The 18,894-nt window shown below is 40.7% G+C and overlaps 1 protein-coding gene across 1 annotated transcript in view; it reads right to left on the reverse strand.

Moving 5' to 3' along the window:
• TSPEAR (thrombospondin type laminin G domain and EAR repeats) overlaps positions 1–18,894 on the reverse strand; it is a 184,613-nt gene that overhangs the window by 64,864 nt on the left and 100,855 nt on the right. The window contains exons 8-9 of the mRNA XM_040357413.1: positions 12,806–12,992; positions 9,412–9,641 (exon numbers count right to left, since the gene is read on the reverse strand). Coding sequence (XP_040213347.1) covers positions 9,412–9,641; positions 12,806–12,992 — 417 coding nt within the window. The remainder of the gene's footprint in view (positions 1–9,411; positions 9,642–12,805; positions 12,993–18,894) is intronic.

The following is an 18,894-nucleotide window of genomic DNA, read 5'->3' on the forward strand; positions in this document are numbered from 1 at the left end:
ATTCAAGTAAGATTACGCCTGACTCTTGTATTTAGACAATATTTGCTTATCCTGGAGTTCAGTTTTATTATCTGTATTTAACAACCAACCTTTAATTCTAAATTGTTCCTTATGCATATTAGGTCAATAAGTGTGTATATGCATAGAGAAAAGTCCCAAACAGCTCATACCATAGCTCCCAACTGTCCCTGATTTCCAGGGACTGTCCCTGATTTGGAACAAAGTCCCTTTGTCCCTCATTCCTCCTCATTTGTCCCTCATTTTGGTCTGATCTATATAGATTTATATAAAATGCACTTTTTATCTGTCAAAAAGTGTTTTCCAGTGCTAAACCTTTCATCTGATTTCTAAATTGCTGCATTTATAAATTCCAAAAGACAATATAAAGAAATAGTGGTGGTAAAAAAAGCACTTGTGGGTTTAAGCAATCTTGTTTTTTGTACAATTCTCCTTTAAGGGGGCGTAACAGGGTGTGTGTCCTATGTCTGCATACTTTTGCTGATAGGTGTCCCTCATTCCCATCTCAAAAAGTTGAGAGGTATGCCTCACACCAAGCAAAGCCATTAGTAAACAGGGGGGAAAAGCCTCAGCCAGCTTCATTCACAGCTACGCCCCCAATGTGTTTACCTCACCCACGGGGTCCTCCATGATTAAGTGTAGCTTTGGATGAAGCTGGCTGAGGGTGAGGCTACTTTCGTCTGTTTACTGATAGCTTTGCTAGGTGTATGGTGTCTGGGACCTTTTTCTGCATATCCACAGTATGTGAGGAATTAGATGAACTTTATGGCCCGCCAGCACCCATTGCAGGAAAGACAGGATTACAGGAGCTTGAGCAAAGACCTTAATTTTTTTTATTTTCCAATAATTTTTAGTGGCAATCGACAAATAACTCTGGAGGGGTAGGATGAAGATGTACAGAAGGCACAAAGTGTAGTGGTTAGGGTTGTCCATTCACTATAGGTATTGTAAAGATTATACTTGCACATGAGTAATGCAGAACTAATATGCGTATAGTGGGCCAGATTCACGTACAAGAGCGCCGGTGTAACGTAACCCGTTTACGATACACCGCCGCAAGTTTCCAGTTTTAGTGCCTGATCCACAAAGCACTTACCTGGAAACTTGCCAGCGGTGTATCGCAAATACGTCCGGCGCAAGGCGGGCCAATTCAAATGGGCGTGTGCCATTTAAATTAGGCGCGCTCCCACGCCGGACCTACTGCGCATGCTCCGTTTTGCAATTCCCATCGTGCTTTGCGCGCAGTGACGTAATTTTTTCGAACGCCGATGCGCGTAGCGTAATTCCGTATTCCCGGACATCTTACGCAAACGACGTTCATTTTTAAATTTCGACGCGGGAACGACGGCCATACTTTAGACAGCAATACGTTTTCTGACTAAAGTTAGGGCACCCAAAACGACGACTAACTTTGCGACGGGAAACTAGACTAGCGGCGACGTAGCGAACGCGAAAATACGCCGTGGATCGCCGTAACTCCTAATTTGCATACCCGACGCTGGTTTAAGACGCGAACTCCCCCCAGCGGCGGCCGCAGTACTGCATCCTAAGATCCGACAGTGTAAAACAATTACACCTGTCGGATCTTATGGATATCTATGCGTAACTGATTCTATGAATCAGTCGCATAGATAGAAACAGAGATACGACGGCGTATCAGGAGATACGCCGTCGTATCCCTTTTGTGAATCTGGCCCAGTGTTCTTGAAGAAAATAAAAATACTATAAAAATTAATTGTTAAATTAAACAAAATTTCCAGTGCTAAACAGAGGAACACCATGCTTCCATACTTAGGGTAGGCTAGAGGCAGCTTTGTAGCCTACATCAGAGCGTTCATGAGGATTCAATATAAAAGCTAAAAGAAAGAAAAGGAAAGTATGATAAAGATAAGGGAGAGAAGAGAAATATTTTACATCTGATCCCATCCCAGACTGCCGACTGCCTGCCAGTCCACCCATCACCGAGACTGGAGGTATCTAACCCATGAGTTCCAAACCTTTTAAAAGGGAAGTTGCTTATCCTCATGATTTAGAAGATTTTGCTTTTAACCAATATCGGGTTAATCACAGGAGATTTCCTTGCTTGCGCTAAGGTAACTTTGGCTGCTAGAAAAATAAAAAAGGTGAGAGTTCTAAGCTGTTTGGGTAACTCACGCGATAGATCAGAAAATAGAGACCCTACATTTTAGGAAGTAACAACTTTTGTTTTCTTTAAGCTTTTGGTGACATTGGAGAGGTATCCCTAACTTTCCAGTTCCAGTATTGACACAAGAAATAAGAAGCAAATCCCCATCAATTACAAGGAAATAAAAACCTGAGAATTATTTAAATTTTTTCTTCTCTTAACTAGTAAAAAGTGCTTTTAGCTTTGTTTGCATCCCAGAGAAAAGTTTCAAATCATCTTCTGTCCCAGTGACAACATACTATAGAAAGTAAAGTAAAACCTTACCAATGGTGAAATATACAGCTATAAAACATGACAGATTCTAAACCCTTTACTATACTTTCTCCAAAAATTCCCGAATTTAACAATTAAAGCTGAACTCCAAACAGACATAAAAGACACAGCTCTGTGTTCATTTATACAAAATTAAAGTGTTACTAAATGCAGAACAGTAAAATCAGTCTGTATATGCATTAAAGCATGCTTGTTATACTAGCTGTGGACAGGGCCGCTGATAAGCCAGTACAACTGGCCCTGTTGTAGGGGGCCCCGGGCCAGCAGGGGCCCGGATGGCAACCCCCTTTTAGGGGTCCGGAGGTCCCCAGGGGCCCGGAGGCCCACAGGGTCCCAGATGACAACTCCCCTTTTTTTTATTTATTTTTTATAAAAAATATGTATATTTTTTTAAATATATTTTTATTTTAATTTTTATTAAAGGGCCATTTTTTTTTTTTTTTTTTTAGAGGTCCGAAAGCGCCCCCAGGGCCCCGGATGGCAACCCCCCTTTTTTAATTTATTTTTTATAAAAAAAAATATATTTTTTCTAATATATATATTTTTTTATTTTTTATTAAAGGGACAATTTTTTTTATCTTAGGGGTACGGGGGTCCCCAGGGGCCCGGAGATCCCCAGGGCCCGGGATGAAAACACCCCTTTTTTTATAAAAAAATAAATACATTTTTATATATTTTTTTATTTCATATATATATCTATATATTAGTATTAAAGGTCCCCAGGGCCCCGGGTGGCAATCACCCTTTTTTTATAAATTCTTTTTTTTTCATATTTTATTTCATTTTTTTTCTTTTTATTCCTTTTATTTATATATATATATATAACGGGCTCATGAGGTCTCCATGTGGCAAACCCCCTTTTTTTTTTTTTTTATAAATGTTTTTTTTTTTTTTTAATTAAAGGGCCCAGAGGTCCCCAGGGCCCTGAATGGCAACCCCCCCTTTTTTTTTGTATAAATGTTTATTTATTTATTTTATATATTTTATTATTTTTTTTTTTTTTCATTTTTCATTTTTATTAATAATTTGTAAAGGGCCACCCTCCACTTCTCAATTTGCGGTAGCCACCCCTCCCGCTTCTCAATTTCAATTTCAGACGGCAACCCCCCCCCCCCCCCCCCGGTTCTCTGCTCCAGGTGCCTACCAATGTGCCGCCAATCCCGTAACGTGCTGCAGAGACAGTTTCAAGGCGGGGCTAGGGGTGGAGCTAAAGGCGGGACCAGGGGAGGAGCTGAAGGGGGCCCCGTCAGGTAGGCTGTACAGGGCCCCATGATTTCTATCAGCGGCCCTGGCTGTGTAACCTAAGGGGTTAATCCTCTGCATTGTGTAAAAAAAGGTTATTTGACTGTTTTCTCGGTTCCTCCACTTCTTTTAATACTCCCCAACCACTTCCTGATAGTACAGTGGCTAGGGAACAAGCTCAGTTTGGTGTGTGTTGCTAGAGAGTTTTTTTCCCCCTTGGGAGAGTGCACAGGGCCAATCAGCACTGTCCAGACAGAGGGTCAGCGGTCCTGCAGCCTTATAGGACAGTCACAGGAGAATTAAAATTCCTCCCACAAGTTTTAACCAGACACCCTTAAAAGTCACAAAATTGCTCTAACCGTTGATGAAAAAAATGTCTTTAGCAGTTTATATTTACTAAAATGATTGCATTTCCATGTTCTGTGTACTGTGGGAAACCAGATATAGTAAATGCAGGGTTTTGTAACACTTTAAGTGTGTGTAGCACCGTCTAGTTAAAATGGAGGTTCCATCAAAAAAAAAAAAAATTTGCTTTAAACTGTAGCTTATGACTAAAAAAGAAAAAAAAAGGAATTTTTTTTTTTACTCATCTGGAAATGCCTGTTGCTATGCGGTCCCAAGAAATCTGCCTTTGAAACCACCTAGGATTCTGACATCATCTCCCTCTAATGCAGTGCGCTGTCCAATTATCACTCCCCATCCAAGACTTCCAGGAAGTAAGTGCTTGTAGGCTTCACAATGCCCACAAGCAAAATGAGAACGGTGTAGACATAGTTTTATAAACTATCTTTTTTGAATATCTATGCGGATCGGCGGCGGATTGTAAAATAGTAAGTGACCAGATTTATATTATAAAAACGCAGGATGAAAGGACATACGTTTAAAAAATGCTAATTGTGGTTGGAACTCCTCTTTAAGTAGGTGCTAATGATTCGATTTTTCTATAGAGTAGGAAAATATAGACAGGCCTAGCTGCTGTCTAGGCCTGTTTAAATTCTGGTCTGAGAGTGGCTCAGGGCAGTGCTGGGTGACTCACAGGTAGCATCATTGTCACCTACCTCTTCTTTCTAGAAGGTACTAGAAAGAGAGGAGGAGAGGAGAGGTGGAGCTGCCTGGGGTATTGTGAGGAGCCTTGACCAATCCCTAACTTGGATTGGCAGAGGGTAGGCTTCCTTAAATACCCAGGGTCATCCCAGCTGGGGAGGAGTTGTCGGGTGGAAAATCTGGAGTGAGAGAATGTGGAGGCTGTCGGGGCCCACAGGAAGCTCCCCAGTCTGGGAGGTGACATTGGGCCTGGGCTTGGGTGCAGCCAGGAGGAGAAGAGATCCTGGAGGAAAGGCACATGAGAGAGCAAGGAAAGGACAGTCAGAGAGAGCACTGATAAGAGAATCCAGGGAGGACAACTGGTCCTAGCCAGGAGGACTGGTGAGTGAAGCACAGTCAGGAGGACTGGGGAGGAATGCTTGAAAGAACTGGGAGTTTACGGTTTGAGATGGGTGCAGAACCAGAGGAGTGGACTGTGAGAAGGGCAGTGAAAAGAGGTAGCTGCAGCCAAGAGAGCTGGCAGGAGTAACGGTCTGCAGCAAGTCAAGTGCTGGAGGAGTAAGGAAAATAGGTCTTAAGCAAGAGTTGTGTTGGAGAGAAGACTAGAGTGTATATACAGGAGTGCATATAGTAGTCCCAAGCAATCTCCCCAATAAAAAAAGAAAAAGAAACAAAGCGTATCGACTGTTCTGTCTCTGAGTGTCTGAGAGATGGAAGCCAGGTTGTGCAGGGTGACAGGTGAACCATAATATTAAGCCACCCCTATGGTGGCATGGCTACATGTGTTTTGTCAAATCTAGTGTAATTAATTGAATTTGTCTTGGTATCCGCTTCTTACAATACTTGTACAGCAGCACTCTGACTGGGAGAGAGAGAAGCAGCATAAGGACCCAAGTAGTTGTGCTACAGTGCAAGGAGCATGTTGATATGAAGAAATAGTTGGTTGACAGACAAACGAGCCTCAGTCTCAATCTAGGGGAAGGACAAGGTCTGTGAGGGTTACATAACTTCCCATACTTAACACTGATGAACTATCCGTAACTTAGAACTGTTTTGCAGAAATTCTAATTTCTAGGGTCCCTTTATTGTTCATCTGTGTATTTAGTTGTTAATCTGCTTTAACCAGTTAAGCCCCGGACCAATATGCAGCCTAAAGACCCAAGGTGTTTTTACAGTTCAGGACTGCGTCGCTTTAACAGACAATTGCGCGGTCGTGCGACGTGGCTCCCAAACAAAATTGGCGTCCTTTTTCCCCCCACAAATAGAGCTTTCTTTTGGTGGTATTTGATCACATCTGCGGTTTTTAGTTTTTGCGCTATAAACAAAAATAGAGCGACAATTTTGAAAAAAATGCAATATTTTTTACTTTTTGCTGTAATAAATATCCCCCAAAAACATATATAAAAACATTTTTTTTCCTCAGTTTAGGCCGATACGTATTCTTCTACCTATTTTTAGTAAAAAAAATCGCAATAAGCGTTTATCGATTGGTTTGCGCAAAATTTATAGCGTTTACAAAATAGGGGATAGTTTTATTGCATTTTTATTAATTTTTTTTTTTTTACTACTAATGGCGGCGATCAGCAATTTTTTTCGTGACTGCGACATTATGGCGGACACTTCTGACAATTTTGACACATTTTTGGGACCATTGTCATTTTCACAGCAAAAAATGCATTTAAATTGCATTCTTTATTGTGAAAATGACAGTTGCAGTTTGGGAGTTAACCACAGGGGGCGCTGTAGGAGTTAGGGTGCACCTAGTATGTGTTTACAACTGTAGGGGGGTGTGGCTGTAGGAATGACGTCATCGATCGTGTCTTCCCTATAAAGGGATGACGCGATCGATGCGCCGACACAGTGAAGCACGGGGAAGCCGTGTTTACACACGGCTCTCCCCGTTCTTCAGCTCCGGGGAGCGATCGCGACGGAGCGGCTATAAACAAATAGCCGCGCCGTGGTCCCGGATCGCTCCCTGAGCGGACCCGACCTCCGCATGTAGCGGGGGGGTCCCGATCGGACCCCCCACCCGCTAATAGGCAAGGACGTACATGTACGCCCATGTGCCTGTACGTGCCATATTGTGGACGTATATGTACATACGGGGGTCGGGAACTGGTTAAAGAGGCAGACAATAAGTAAAACCTTTCAGCAAATCTATAATGCAAAACAGACCAATCCAAACACTACAGTTGTGCTAAAGTATGGAATTTCATTCAGTTTACCTGAATCAAAGCTTTGCACAACTTTGCAAATCTCATGCAGTCTCATCAACCGCTACTTTTATGCCCTGTACACACGATCGGTTTGTCTGATGAAAACGGACCGATGGACCGTTTTCACTGCTACACTAAGACTGTCCCCTGCCCCAGATTAAAACAAATAGGCCTGCTTAAATTTACCTGCACTGGTAGCTTACACAGGTGCATATTCTATTAGAAAATAAAAACTGTAAAGAGTAGGGTGTATGTACTGTATTTAAAAAGTTTTGTCTAGATGATTGGCAGGAAAAAAGCAACAATAGTATCCTTTAAATATATGTAAATGTATTCATCTGTCTATTTGGACTCCCTTGCTACTGTAAAATTATTCCAGCCCTAAAGCAAAACAATGAATGATGTATATTGTTATCCAGTCTGTCTGTTTAACATATTGCTTTAGTCCTCACACTATGGTCCTGCAACCTGGTTCTTATTACTGTGGTGTGAGTCATGTGGCAACTGAACGTGAGGCTGAGATGGTATGACTGACTGCCTTCTAAAGTGAGAAAGAAGCATGGAGTCAAGAACCATCAATCTGGTGAGACAAATTATGTAGAAATCAGTATTTTAGAAATAGAGACTAATGAATCAAATTGAGAGATCAGCTGTCCACTGATATTTAAAAAAAAATGTATTGGCCTATTCTACCTGAAGAATCTTAATTTGTGCAGGATAATTTATTCAGCTTTGTTAAAATGAAAGACACATAATTGCAATAATAAAATAGCATTGGGCCTAAATTGTGATAGCACTTATGTCATGCTAGAGGGCCCTTTCGGGACATGATCATGTGATTAGGAAAATTTTGCATGCCTTAAAACTGAACTCCAGCCACCATTTTTACAGTGACTGCCATTGCCTTTGGGGCATCTCATGCCAAGCAGCTGCCCAGCCGCACACTGACCACAGGGGGTTGAACGTTTAGCATGTACAGAACAATTTGCATTTTTCTCCATGAATGCAAAGTGTTCTTTGAATGGACATAGAAACATCAATGTGCTAGCCTGCTGCCGCTTGGAAGACAGTGGTGATCAAAGTAGTAGTGACGACTACTACAGTAATTATCTACTTCCAGTGGTCCCTCAGGTATGGCATATACATACTTACATTGGTCCAATGTATCTATACAATTAAATCCATAACTGGAGATCATCAGAGGAGTTACAGTAAAAAAAAAATTCAAATGAGCAGCGAAAAAAAACTGTAGCTGCTGACTTTAAATTAAACAGCCGCTCACCTGTCCCAGGATCCAGCAATGTGCTCACCCAAACCGTTCCTTCTCTCGCTACTCTGTCCCCAGCGCCCAGAGGCGATTCAGTTCGCATGTGTTGCGCTATATAAGTTTTTCACTCACTCACTCACTCACCTTGGCTGCACAAAAATGTACCAACATTTATAAAAGTCATTACTTAGTTGTTACTAATTTGTATACTTATGCTATTTTCTTTCGGTTCTCTTTGAAAGCTATATATAGCTCAACAACTGCAATATTAATATCATGAAAACTTTTGTTTGCTTTGCAGAATTCTGCAAGGTTTTTCCAGGTTTTGAAATAATAATAATACTAGTAATAAAAATGTTTTTTTATTTAAAGTGGAGTTCCGGCCACAATTTCACTTTTTAAATATAAATACCCCTGTAATACACAAGCTTAATGTATTCTAGTAAAGTTAGTCTGTAAACTAAGGTCCGTTTTGTTAGGTTGTTACAGCATTTAGACACTTTATAAAATAGAAATTGACTGGGGCCATCTTAAGTGTGGGCATCATGAAGCCAGACTGTATGACTTCCTGGATTTCAGCCTTGCAGATCTCGTACATGCTCAGTGCTGCACAAGCAGTGTAATAGGTTTCAGATCAGGTTTCAGCACCTGTACTGTCCAAGTCACATGATTCTTCGAGACTGGGGAGTGCACAGACTCCTGGAAAGTTACACCCACTACATTCCCAGGAGTCTGTGCGGTGTAGGTTAGGAAGCTTAAGCACCTAGGTGCAGGAAGAGGGAAGATTAACTATTCTGCCTAGCAACAACACTTTGAAGGCATCTAAAAAAAAAATGTTTTTCTTAAAGGACTAATGACATTTTTTTAAAACTACTGATGTAATGTTATATTTATCGGTCGAACTCCACTTTAAGTATGTTTCCATTATATTTCCATTGTTCACATATACATACAGTATGTGAACGCTCAGTATGTTTTCATTTAGGAAAATGTGTGTCAGTGTAATAGATGGCACTTTATCAGGTATGAATGCAACATAGACACAAAATCATTTAGGAAGCACATTACATGCATGGATTATCTCCTTTTATAATTTACAAAAAATACTGAAAATGCAAAGTAGATGGATTGTGATAATGGGTGTTTTAACAAAGTGCATCACTTACCATTATAGATTGAAAGGACCGGAACGCACTTCCAAGCCAAATGTAGATGTGGGACTGGACATTGGTTGACGTTCCATTAAACGTGTTTGCTACAACCAGAAAAGAATATGGTCCAATACTAAAGAATTCCCAGTCGTAGGCACCTGAGGTAGAAATGGTTTGGTTGATCTCAAATAACCCATTGCTTGAGTTCCACTTGTAAATAACACTGTTGATGTTGTGGTTATTACCTGTAGTCAAAATGTAATCAATTTTAAATTACATTTATAATCAAAACTATAATGCAACAGTGATTTAGTATAGTTCTTAAAACACAAATCTAAATATATACACAACAGCAATAAACAGACACATTTTTCAAAGATGACTGTTGCCTATAACACTTGAATGGATTTCCTTATTCGAAGGGGCTCTGGTAGATGGTGACCCTTCTGTGTGCATACCATGTATATTGACAGATCTGACGTAAGTGATTTTCTTTTGACCTAAGACATTTTAGTAATGTGCATTAATATGTGAGGCTTCTCAAATAAAAACATTTAATAACTGGTCCACAATATTCTACTGTATTAGATGTTTGACCAAAATATAAATATACCAACTATGGCCCACTGCTAGGCTTCTCATTGCATCCAGAAAAGCAGTATGCAGTATGCAGGGTGGAAGGGGTGCTAAACTGCGGAATGATACAGCACTCTTTAATATACCTTAGCTGACACCGTACAGTACTGCAGAGTGATATCCTGCTTGACGGTGACTGCATAGTTCCAACCAGTAGGGGAACAGCGTCGGATGTGGAGCATATGTAATAGAAAGTGAATGCTGAATTCCAATTTCCTATTCAATCTGACAGCAATGATGGGAAGCTATTCCTACCACTGATACCAATAATTGGGCACTATTCCTCTTACTTATACAAGTTGTGCACTATTACTACCACTCACACCAATGGTGAGGAACTATTGCACTTCTCACTGACCACCAGCCCATTTACCACTGACGGAGCATTTTGTACCCCAACGGACTACTTATGCTGTAGCATTTTTCACTACCACTGACCAACACTGGGGCATGTTTTACTTTGTAATAGATTTTTATTCAAAGGTTTAACAAAATTCTTAGGATAGAAACAGTATCATACAGATATGAAAAGATAAATGCACCCTTAAGGCTGCATTCACACCTGAGCGTTTTGTCGCCTGAAGCAAAGCAAAGACGCTGGAGGGGAAAAATAACATTATTCTCTATGGAGATGGTTCACATCTCCAACGCAAAACGCCGAACGCCTGAATTTCAAACAAGTCCCGGACCCTTTTTTGATGCGCGAATTGGGCGGCTTGGGCGTTTTCCATTGGTACCAATGACCTGCACAAAACCGCAGTAAAAAACGCAGCGTTTTGTCGCGACAAATCGCGGTAAAAAACGCTGCAATTTGTCGCTGCAAATCGCGGTAAAAAATTACAAAACTTTTTTTTATGAATACAGAGAGTGCAGCATATCTCCTAAGGGCTTTAGTCTTTAATCCTCTTATTGCTATAGTGCAGCAGTCATCTACTTTTTTTTTTTTTCCAGTAATTTGATATACAGAGCCAGTAGTTGGAAGCCCTACTGAAGCATTACTGGTCCTAAAGGGACCCAAATTTATTTTGAGGTATTTGGGGATCTTACTTTTGGATATTGAGCAGCAAAGGGAAATTAGGGAATGGAAGGGTTATGCCCCGTACACACGATCGGAATTTCCGTTGGGATAAACTCCCACGGATTTTTCTGACGGAATTCCATTCAAGCTGTCTTGCATACACACTGTCACACCAAATTCCGACCGTCCAAAACGCGGTGACGTATAGCACTACGACGAGCCGAGAAAAATTAAGTTCAATGCTTTCGAGCATGTGTCGACTTGATTCTGAGTATGCATGTTTTTTTCTCCGTCCATACAGACTAACGGAATTTCAGAAAAAATAAATTTCATCGGAAAAAAAGAGAACTTTTTCCATTGGTACTGGTTAACTCTCCAGCATTGACCAAAAACTGAACAAGCCAAACGTTTTCTTTTAGTTTTAGATAGGGTTTTAACTGTTCTCTGCTCTATCAAGGGGATCTTCCTTGAGAAAAGGCATTGAAGGTGGCATATAATCATCAAGTATATAAACATAATTGGTGAACTTAGTGCAAAGCTAAGGTAATTGAAAAGTGCAAGGGGGCACTCTTTGCTTCTAAAGGAAAAGAGGTGTGAATAGAAAAAGTGCTTCAAAGTAACAGTTGTGAAATAGACTGCCTCCGGAACTAGTTCTAGTCCAATCAGCTAATTAGAAAAGAAAGCTGGATGTGAACCTAAATGCACAAAGTATAACTGCCCATTAATATAGCAGGATAAATTGTTGATCCAGGGAATATTCAATTGCTTTAGGGGATTAAGATGGATTATTTTTTCCCTGTTGAAGCAATTTTACTTTCTGATCAACTATGTAAATTAATATGTAACTTCTCCCAGAAACCCAACAGGAAGTTAGAGAAAAGGGGGATTACCAAAATAGCTTCCATCAGAAGATTTCTTCACACCTCCTGCTTCCATGACAACTGAAACATTTGGTATTTTTCCATCCTTTTTGTCCTATTGACAATAGTTACTTAGGTCCCTTTCATACGGGCACCTCCTCTAAGGGGAATGCATTTGCTCAGCGGGGGAGCTTTCTGCTTGCAAGTGGATGACGAGTCCGTGTCTGCTTCGCTATGCAGAGCGGACACGGACAGAGTCCCACTCTCCTCTATGGGGCAATCGGGTGGCAACGGACCGTCTGTCCGTTTCCATCCAATGCCAATCCGATCTGTTGGATGAATGGGGAATAGGACCACCATCCGTCTGTTTTTGGCAGGCAAGATCAGATCAGATGGTGGCGGGTGTCAGCGGACACATAGAAGAAACTGGAGGGTCTTAGTAGGTCTGCCTGAAAAACTGACAGATGGACCTGTTCGGACAGCCCATATGAAAGGGACCTAAGAGCCGGTTCACACTGCGGCGGCACGACTTCGGGGGCGACTCTGCAAGTCGTCCTGAAGACGACTTCAGAGGCGATTAGCAAAATGACTTCTGTATAGAAGTCAATGCAAATCGCCCCGAGCCACCCCTGAAGTCGTACAAGAACCTTTTTCTAAGTCAGAGCGACTTGCGTCGCTCCAATTAGGCGGTTCTATTAGACGAGTCGCCCCAGTGTGAAACGGCTCTTAGAGAAATTAAGAGTAAAATCTCCACAGCAGAGAACAATGAAAACATGATATTGTTTCTAACATTTTAACACTCTATCCAAACAAAAAAATGGCTTTGGGTATGTATGCATTCAGTTTGTAATGATAACAGCTGGTATTTTTTTTGTGGAAAAGGTGAATACAGTACCTTCTCTGTGATTGGCAACAGCCAGAAAAGTCTCTCCATCTATGTGGAAGGCTTCCCAGTCACGGGCACTGTACGTTTGTATACTCTGATATGGAAAGAACTTCCTTTTCTTTGGATTCCATTTATAAATGACTGACAGCTCCTCCCCATAGTCATTCTTCTCAAAGTTAGCCAAGGCTAAGAATATCTTATTGGGGGAAAAAAAACACAAACATAATTTCTGATTAGGATGGAGACAATGCACTATTGTGCAGAATAAACCCAGGCCCTCGCTACTGTCCTTTGTTCTGCATGCAGCAAAACAACTTTATATTACTGTGAGATTTCTTTCTTTCCTTTCCATATTTTTTTGCTTAATATTGCTCAGAGCTAAAGAGCAGATTAATTAAATCCTCCTAATCAGAGAAATATTGAACATCAAGCTTCTTAAAGACTGGACTGTAGGTCACGACTCCACTTTCTCAATCAAGCTTTGTACAGATACCAATATGTTTAGAGATTTAGAAAGATACTTGTGAAAATTAGTTTTCTTAAAAACTTAAACCCTCAAAGAAAGACTTTCAAAATTGATATGTTGCACACACAGAAAGGTATTTATCAATAACATTACTAACATAATCAGGCATCTATCTAATGAAAGTCAACAACTCCCTATTTCACAAAGGATTCGCAAAAGTATTTTTGGATATTTGATAAATCATCACAAATGTTTTAAAGCTGTTGTAGTCTGCTGTCTGGTATTGTAGGCTCAGAAATTGTATTGTTCTTATGAAAGCCTTTCACTGAATGTCTGAAAGAATGGACTTACCAGGTTGGGTAGGGGGAAAATATAGTGGAATGCATTGGCTAATGACACAGAGCCATTAGAGACAGCTCTGTGCCATGTGATCGCTGTGATGACCAATCAAATTGATCACTGATGTAAACAAAGAAGTACAATTTACATTGCTGAGCTGATCCCTTATTTGGCAACAGAGGAAGGGGAAGGGAGGATCCATTGAATTAATTCATTCAATAAGTCCAAACTCACCTTAACTACCTTATAGCAACAGATTTCTTAATTTCACAAAAAAGTGGCTATGTTTGGGTAAAGGGGTAATTTTTGGAGTGTACATGCTCCCCAGTCATTTATTTTGTATTTTTGTTATACTACAAAGTATAAAAAAGGGTGCTTTTCAATATCTTTATTGTCTTTGTTTCCTTTATATTGTAAATATATATTAATTAATTATATTGAATAAAATCAAAGAACATTTTTATCTGTCTCAAACAATATAACATTTATTTAGATACAGTGTTGTATGACTGAGAAAGCAGTGACAACTGAAAAATGACCTGGAAAGGAAGGGGTCATAAAATGCAGATCCTGAATTGGGTAAATTGTAACAAAACACCTTCAAACTTACAGGACTGCAGGAAATTGCTACCCACCAGGAAGCATGAGGATCTCAGGGGACATCTGTTCCCCAATCCCTCATGTGACTAATGACCCCTGAAGCGACATTCATTACATAATTTCTGTAGTCATACCAATCCTTCCTTGGTTAGTGTAGCTAAAGATGTACAGGATAGCTATTCAACATGATCTGTGATTGGAATAGTTGCATTGGAGGGGGAGAACCCACAATGTCTCCACAAGGAGGACCTGTCAATTGCTCATGCTGTCACATAGGGGGCTAACAAAAAACAAAACAAAATATATATATTTTTTATCAAAGAAATAAAAAACATCTTTTGGTTGAACTGGATGGACTTTTTTCAACCAGACTAACTATGTAACTATGGGTATGTAACATCAATTTTGCCACACGAGGTATTGTTGTGAATGTCAGAGTAAGGAAAATAATTCTAGGACCATAATTCATGGTTAACTCCAAATTAGTGACCTGCAAAGGCTTTTAAAGTGTCGCCCTTTGGAGAATTTGGGGTAAAAATAAAGTTTTTGCAATTCGACGGCCCTATGCAATTTTACAAATTGAAATGTTTGATATCTATTTATACCATCCAACTCCATCTTATATGTTTTTTCATTTTATGCTGTCTTAGGGCCTACTCACACCACTACGCTGTGGTAATTCATGTTACGTGCACCATTTGTTGTGAATGGTACCCCAGTGCCCCATGTGTTGCATTTCGCTGCTTTCCTAGCAATAATACTGCAGGTCCCATTTTCAGTCCTAATTGGTGTGGTAGGTATATTAGGTCTTCACGCTAAAGCGCTTGTGGACCTGACTGTTTTTTAATGGACCCTTAAGGAATAAAACCCACAATGGACTGATCTTTAAAGAATATTATGCGAGTTGTGGGATAGAGGATGTCAGACGTTTTTAGTCATAACAGACTACACTATATCACTCATAATACTTTATGTAGAACAGCTGACCTTATTTATCAAATTATCAAATTTTGGAAAAAAAAAAACTTTAAGGTATCATTTGCCAACTCAAATTTTTTGCTTTATACAGCGAATGTAAACTGATATGAATCTGTTGTAAATAACAGCAACACTAGCAACCCACTTGTGTAGTGGGTTTCTGCTACAGCGCTGTAAATTAGAAAGCAGGATTACATTGTAAAGTTATAATTTCCTTTTTAAGTACTGTTTCCACACATCACTGATAGAACAGTCACAACAACTTCACAGGAAAAGGTGGGAGCAAAACAACCACATGAATTTTTGCTGCGGATACATTTTAATCATAAAGGGCCGGTAACGCGGCTACACAATGGAAATGTGTGATCCTATACCACAACAAAACCCAACTTTTTCAATCCATCACTCACAGCTATTCACAGGCATTCCTACATATGTTCTAAAAGGCTTATTCTCAAGAGCGATTATGTTTTTGCAAAAGCATTCCACAAGGGAGAATCACTTAGCTTGCCCTACATGTCGACCACACTGTGAAACAGCATGCCGTAGACTTTTCTAATTTTAGTTCACCTGAGTACAAAGACACTGTATAATTACATTTATTATTGGCTAGGAAGGCAGATCTTCAGTATAGGGATAAGGGCATATATGATGCAACAGAAACACTGGTGATCAAATGTGAACAGTAACAAGATAAGACTGAGCAGATAAACCTAAAGGCTAATGTACCTGTATTGCAAAAAGCAAAAGTTTGCATTTTTTCATTTTTATTCATTTATAATTTTTTTGCATTGAAGCCTGCAGAGCTTTTCAACCACAGAATCGCAGGAGCAGTGCTCTGCCTCCTGCAGACTTGTCCTCTAACTTCAGTTACGGAGATGGAGGAAGTATCAATGGACCAGAAGTGATATGACAACACCACATTTGATGGTTTTAGGGATGCATGGGAATTACATCATCAGTGCCTGTCCAATTGGTGAAGCAGGAAGAGTGTAACTGTAAAACGAGGTAAGGGGACATGACACCAGCAGGGATTGAATGGATATGGGAAGCTTGTTACCTTACATCACTGGAGGTGAGCACAACCAAAGGTCAAAGGTGTATCATAATGTGCAAGTATGCAGTGCATACTTGCACATTATGGCAAATGCTGGTAACTGCTGGTTTATGCTGGTGTCATGGTTATGCAGTAATGTCTGTCTGTCTGCTTACCTCTCCTCCATGTGTTCTGCTTTAGGGGCCAGCCACTCTCACTTGGCTGCTTAAGTAATCTCTCCTCTAAGCATGGCTCCACCCCAGGCCCTATCAGGTAACTCTATATTAACCTGTGCACTGCAAGCCAGCCGTTTTAATCAACATTGTTTGTTAAGCTATTGTGTGTTTTGGTTTCCTGCTTGACGTGTGCTCTATGTCTGTCTCTGTTTTACCGATCTTGGCTTGTTCTCGAATATCCCTGCCTGCTTGTGACCCTGACCTGTGGCGTGTTCTATGTTTATCCTTGTCTGCTAGTCGCCCCGACTTTTGGCTTATCCCCTTACTATCTCTTGTTATACTGGTCTGCTGCTTCCTCTCTATCCTCCTGTAGCCTACTGTGAGCGTGAGCTGGGAGACTCTGGGGGCCACGACATGGAGCCAGTTGCAGCCCAGTCCATCCTCACCACTAGATGCTCTGGTAAATTCCTGCTGGCTCTTAGACTCTGCACCCTGGGGAATCTTATGCTCAAGCTCCCTGTGGGATCCCTGTTGGTGCTCCAGTGGACCTGCCTCCCTTAACCACCCAGAGTTTCATCCGCAGCAGTCAGCTGTAGGGTCCACTACCTTAGCGGTGCACTCCTGACCCCAACCGTGTGCATCTGTCACCTGGCCTCAAGTGACCTGACAGCTGGTCAATGCTGGTTTACTTCCACTTTAAGATTTCTACTGTGCTAGGTTACCACAAGCCCCTGTAAGCAAATGTTCTGAAGCCTTAAAATAAGGCAATTAGGTTACTGGCTATTCTGTGTTTTTCCAGAATGGTCTTCTTCCAGGAAAAATCTATAATATTCTGATTGATCCCCCAGAAAGACTAATTATATTAGAGATGTATTTAAATTGTCTGAAAATATAGACTTTTACCTCTGGCCATTAGTACACTCAATAATATCACCTCTAAGATAGACAAAGCACTCTTTGAACCTTTTACAACAGATACAATTGAATTTGTTCTGTTCACTTACTGAGTATAGCACTGGACTGAAGAGCAGAAACATGAGTCACTTTTTTGTACCAACTAGTATTGTGCAGGCATTTAATAAAAAGTAGCAGACTATCAGGGGCTCACTCACGAACATGTGAACACTGCTTTACAGAATTTAGTAAAAATACTTTCTTTTGGCTATATTTTCTGGAACAATATTTTTATTTGTTATTAAGGCAAACATACAGGTACATCCATAGAAATCCCACACAGGGGATACAAATAGTGAGCACAATTAAGAGCCATAGGGAGCTACAGACAAAATGTGCTCATAGGTGTATTATATCAAACTACAAAGTTCTCCCGATTAAGGCCGGGGGACAACGCAGTGTGCCTGGGCCCTCAACTCCAGGGGATGAGTGCGGGGTGTGGAAAAAAAGTAGGAAAAAAGAAAAGTAAAAAAGAAAGAGAAAAAAAAGGGGGAGAAGAGAAGTTGAAATAAGGAAGTAGAGAGGAAAGAGAGTGGGTTTCTCCCAGGCTGGGGAATGGATGACATCAGGTGGAAAGGCCCAAGCTGGTTGTATGCAGGTTTGGAAGAGTATAGGACCACCACGCGGACCACACCCTAAGAAATTTAGCGTGGGATTCACAGAGAATATTGGTCGTCTTCTCATTGATCATGAGGGTAGGCAGGATGCTCTTCACCTCTGCAAATAAGACAAGCCCTTGCAATCACGTGCTTGGTAGAAATGAATAGATAAGTGGCCAATTTCTGTTGGTAGGAAAACAGGCCTGGGATCGGGCAATGAAGAAGTGCTAATTTGGCATCCTTGCAGATGGGTATATGAAAGAGAGTATATCTGTTGGCTACACTTTAACAAACATTTTTCATTACATGACTGACTAAGTGTTAAAGGAAACCTGTGGGAACAGCAACAATTCTATAACAACTAAACCATTGGATTGTTTTCTTGTGTCTACAAATTGTTTGTGCATACACCGTTAGTCAGAAAAGGTAATAACTGACCTATGTTTTTAAGACTAATCTATCTCTTTAGGCCTGTTAGTGATGTAAAAGGTTCCCACAGTCATTGCCAAAAATATTGACCCTCCTTTTTTTTCTATCAGATAATGCACCACTTCGCCCAGAAAATTGTTGCAATTACAAATGTCTAGGCAATCTCATGTTTATTTCTTTTGTTTGTATTGTACTACTGCAGTGTAGTTTGTCCAATGAAATCTAGAACACAGGCCTCTGACATTGCCCAATGTGAAGACTCCTTTAGGGTGGCCATAAACAACCTAATAGTGCCTGTCAGTGCCGGTACAAGGTTATCTAGAGCCCAGGGCAAACATGCCAAGTTGCGTCCCCCAACCAGGATGTATGAGCATTATGTGTCGGCAATAATCCGCTCCTCTAAAAAAATTGTGCGCTAATCTGCATGTTTAGCTCAAATCCTCTCATTCTACATGTGCTCCCAGCACAACCCTCCCCCCCCCAAAAAAATCCCTCTTTTCTAGCACAAATCCTCTAGCCTT

Source organism: Rana temporaria, chromosome 6, assembly GCF_905171775.1.
Source record: "Rana temporaria chromosome 6, aRanTem1.1, whole genome shotgun sequence".
Lineage (NCBI taxonomy): Eukaryota > Metazoa > Chordata > Amphibia > Anura > Ranidae > Rana > Rana temporaria.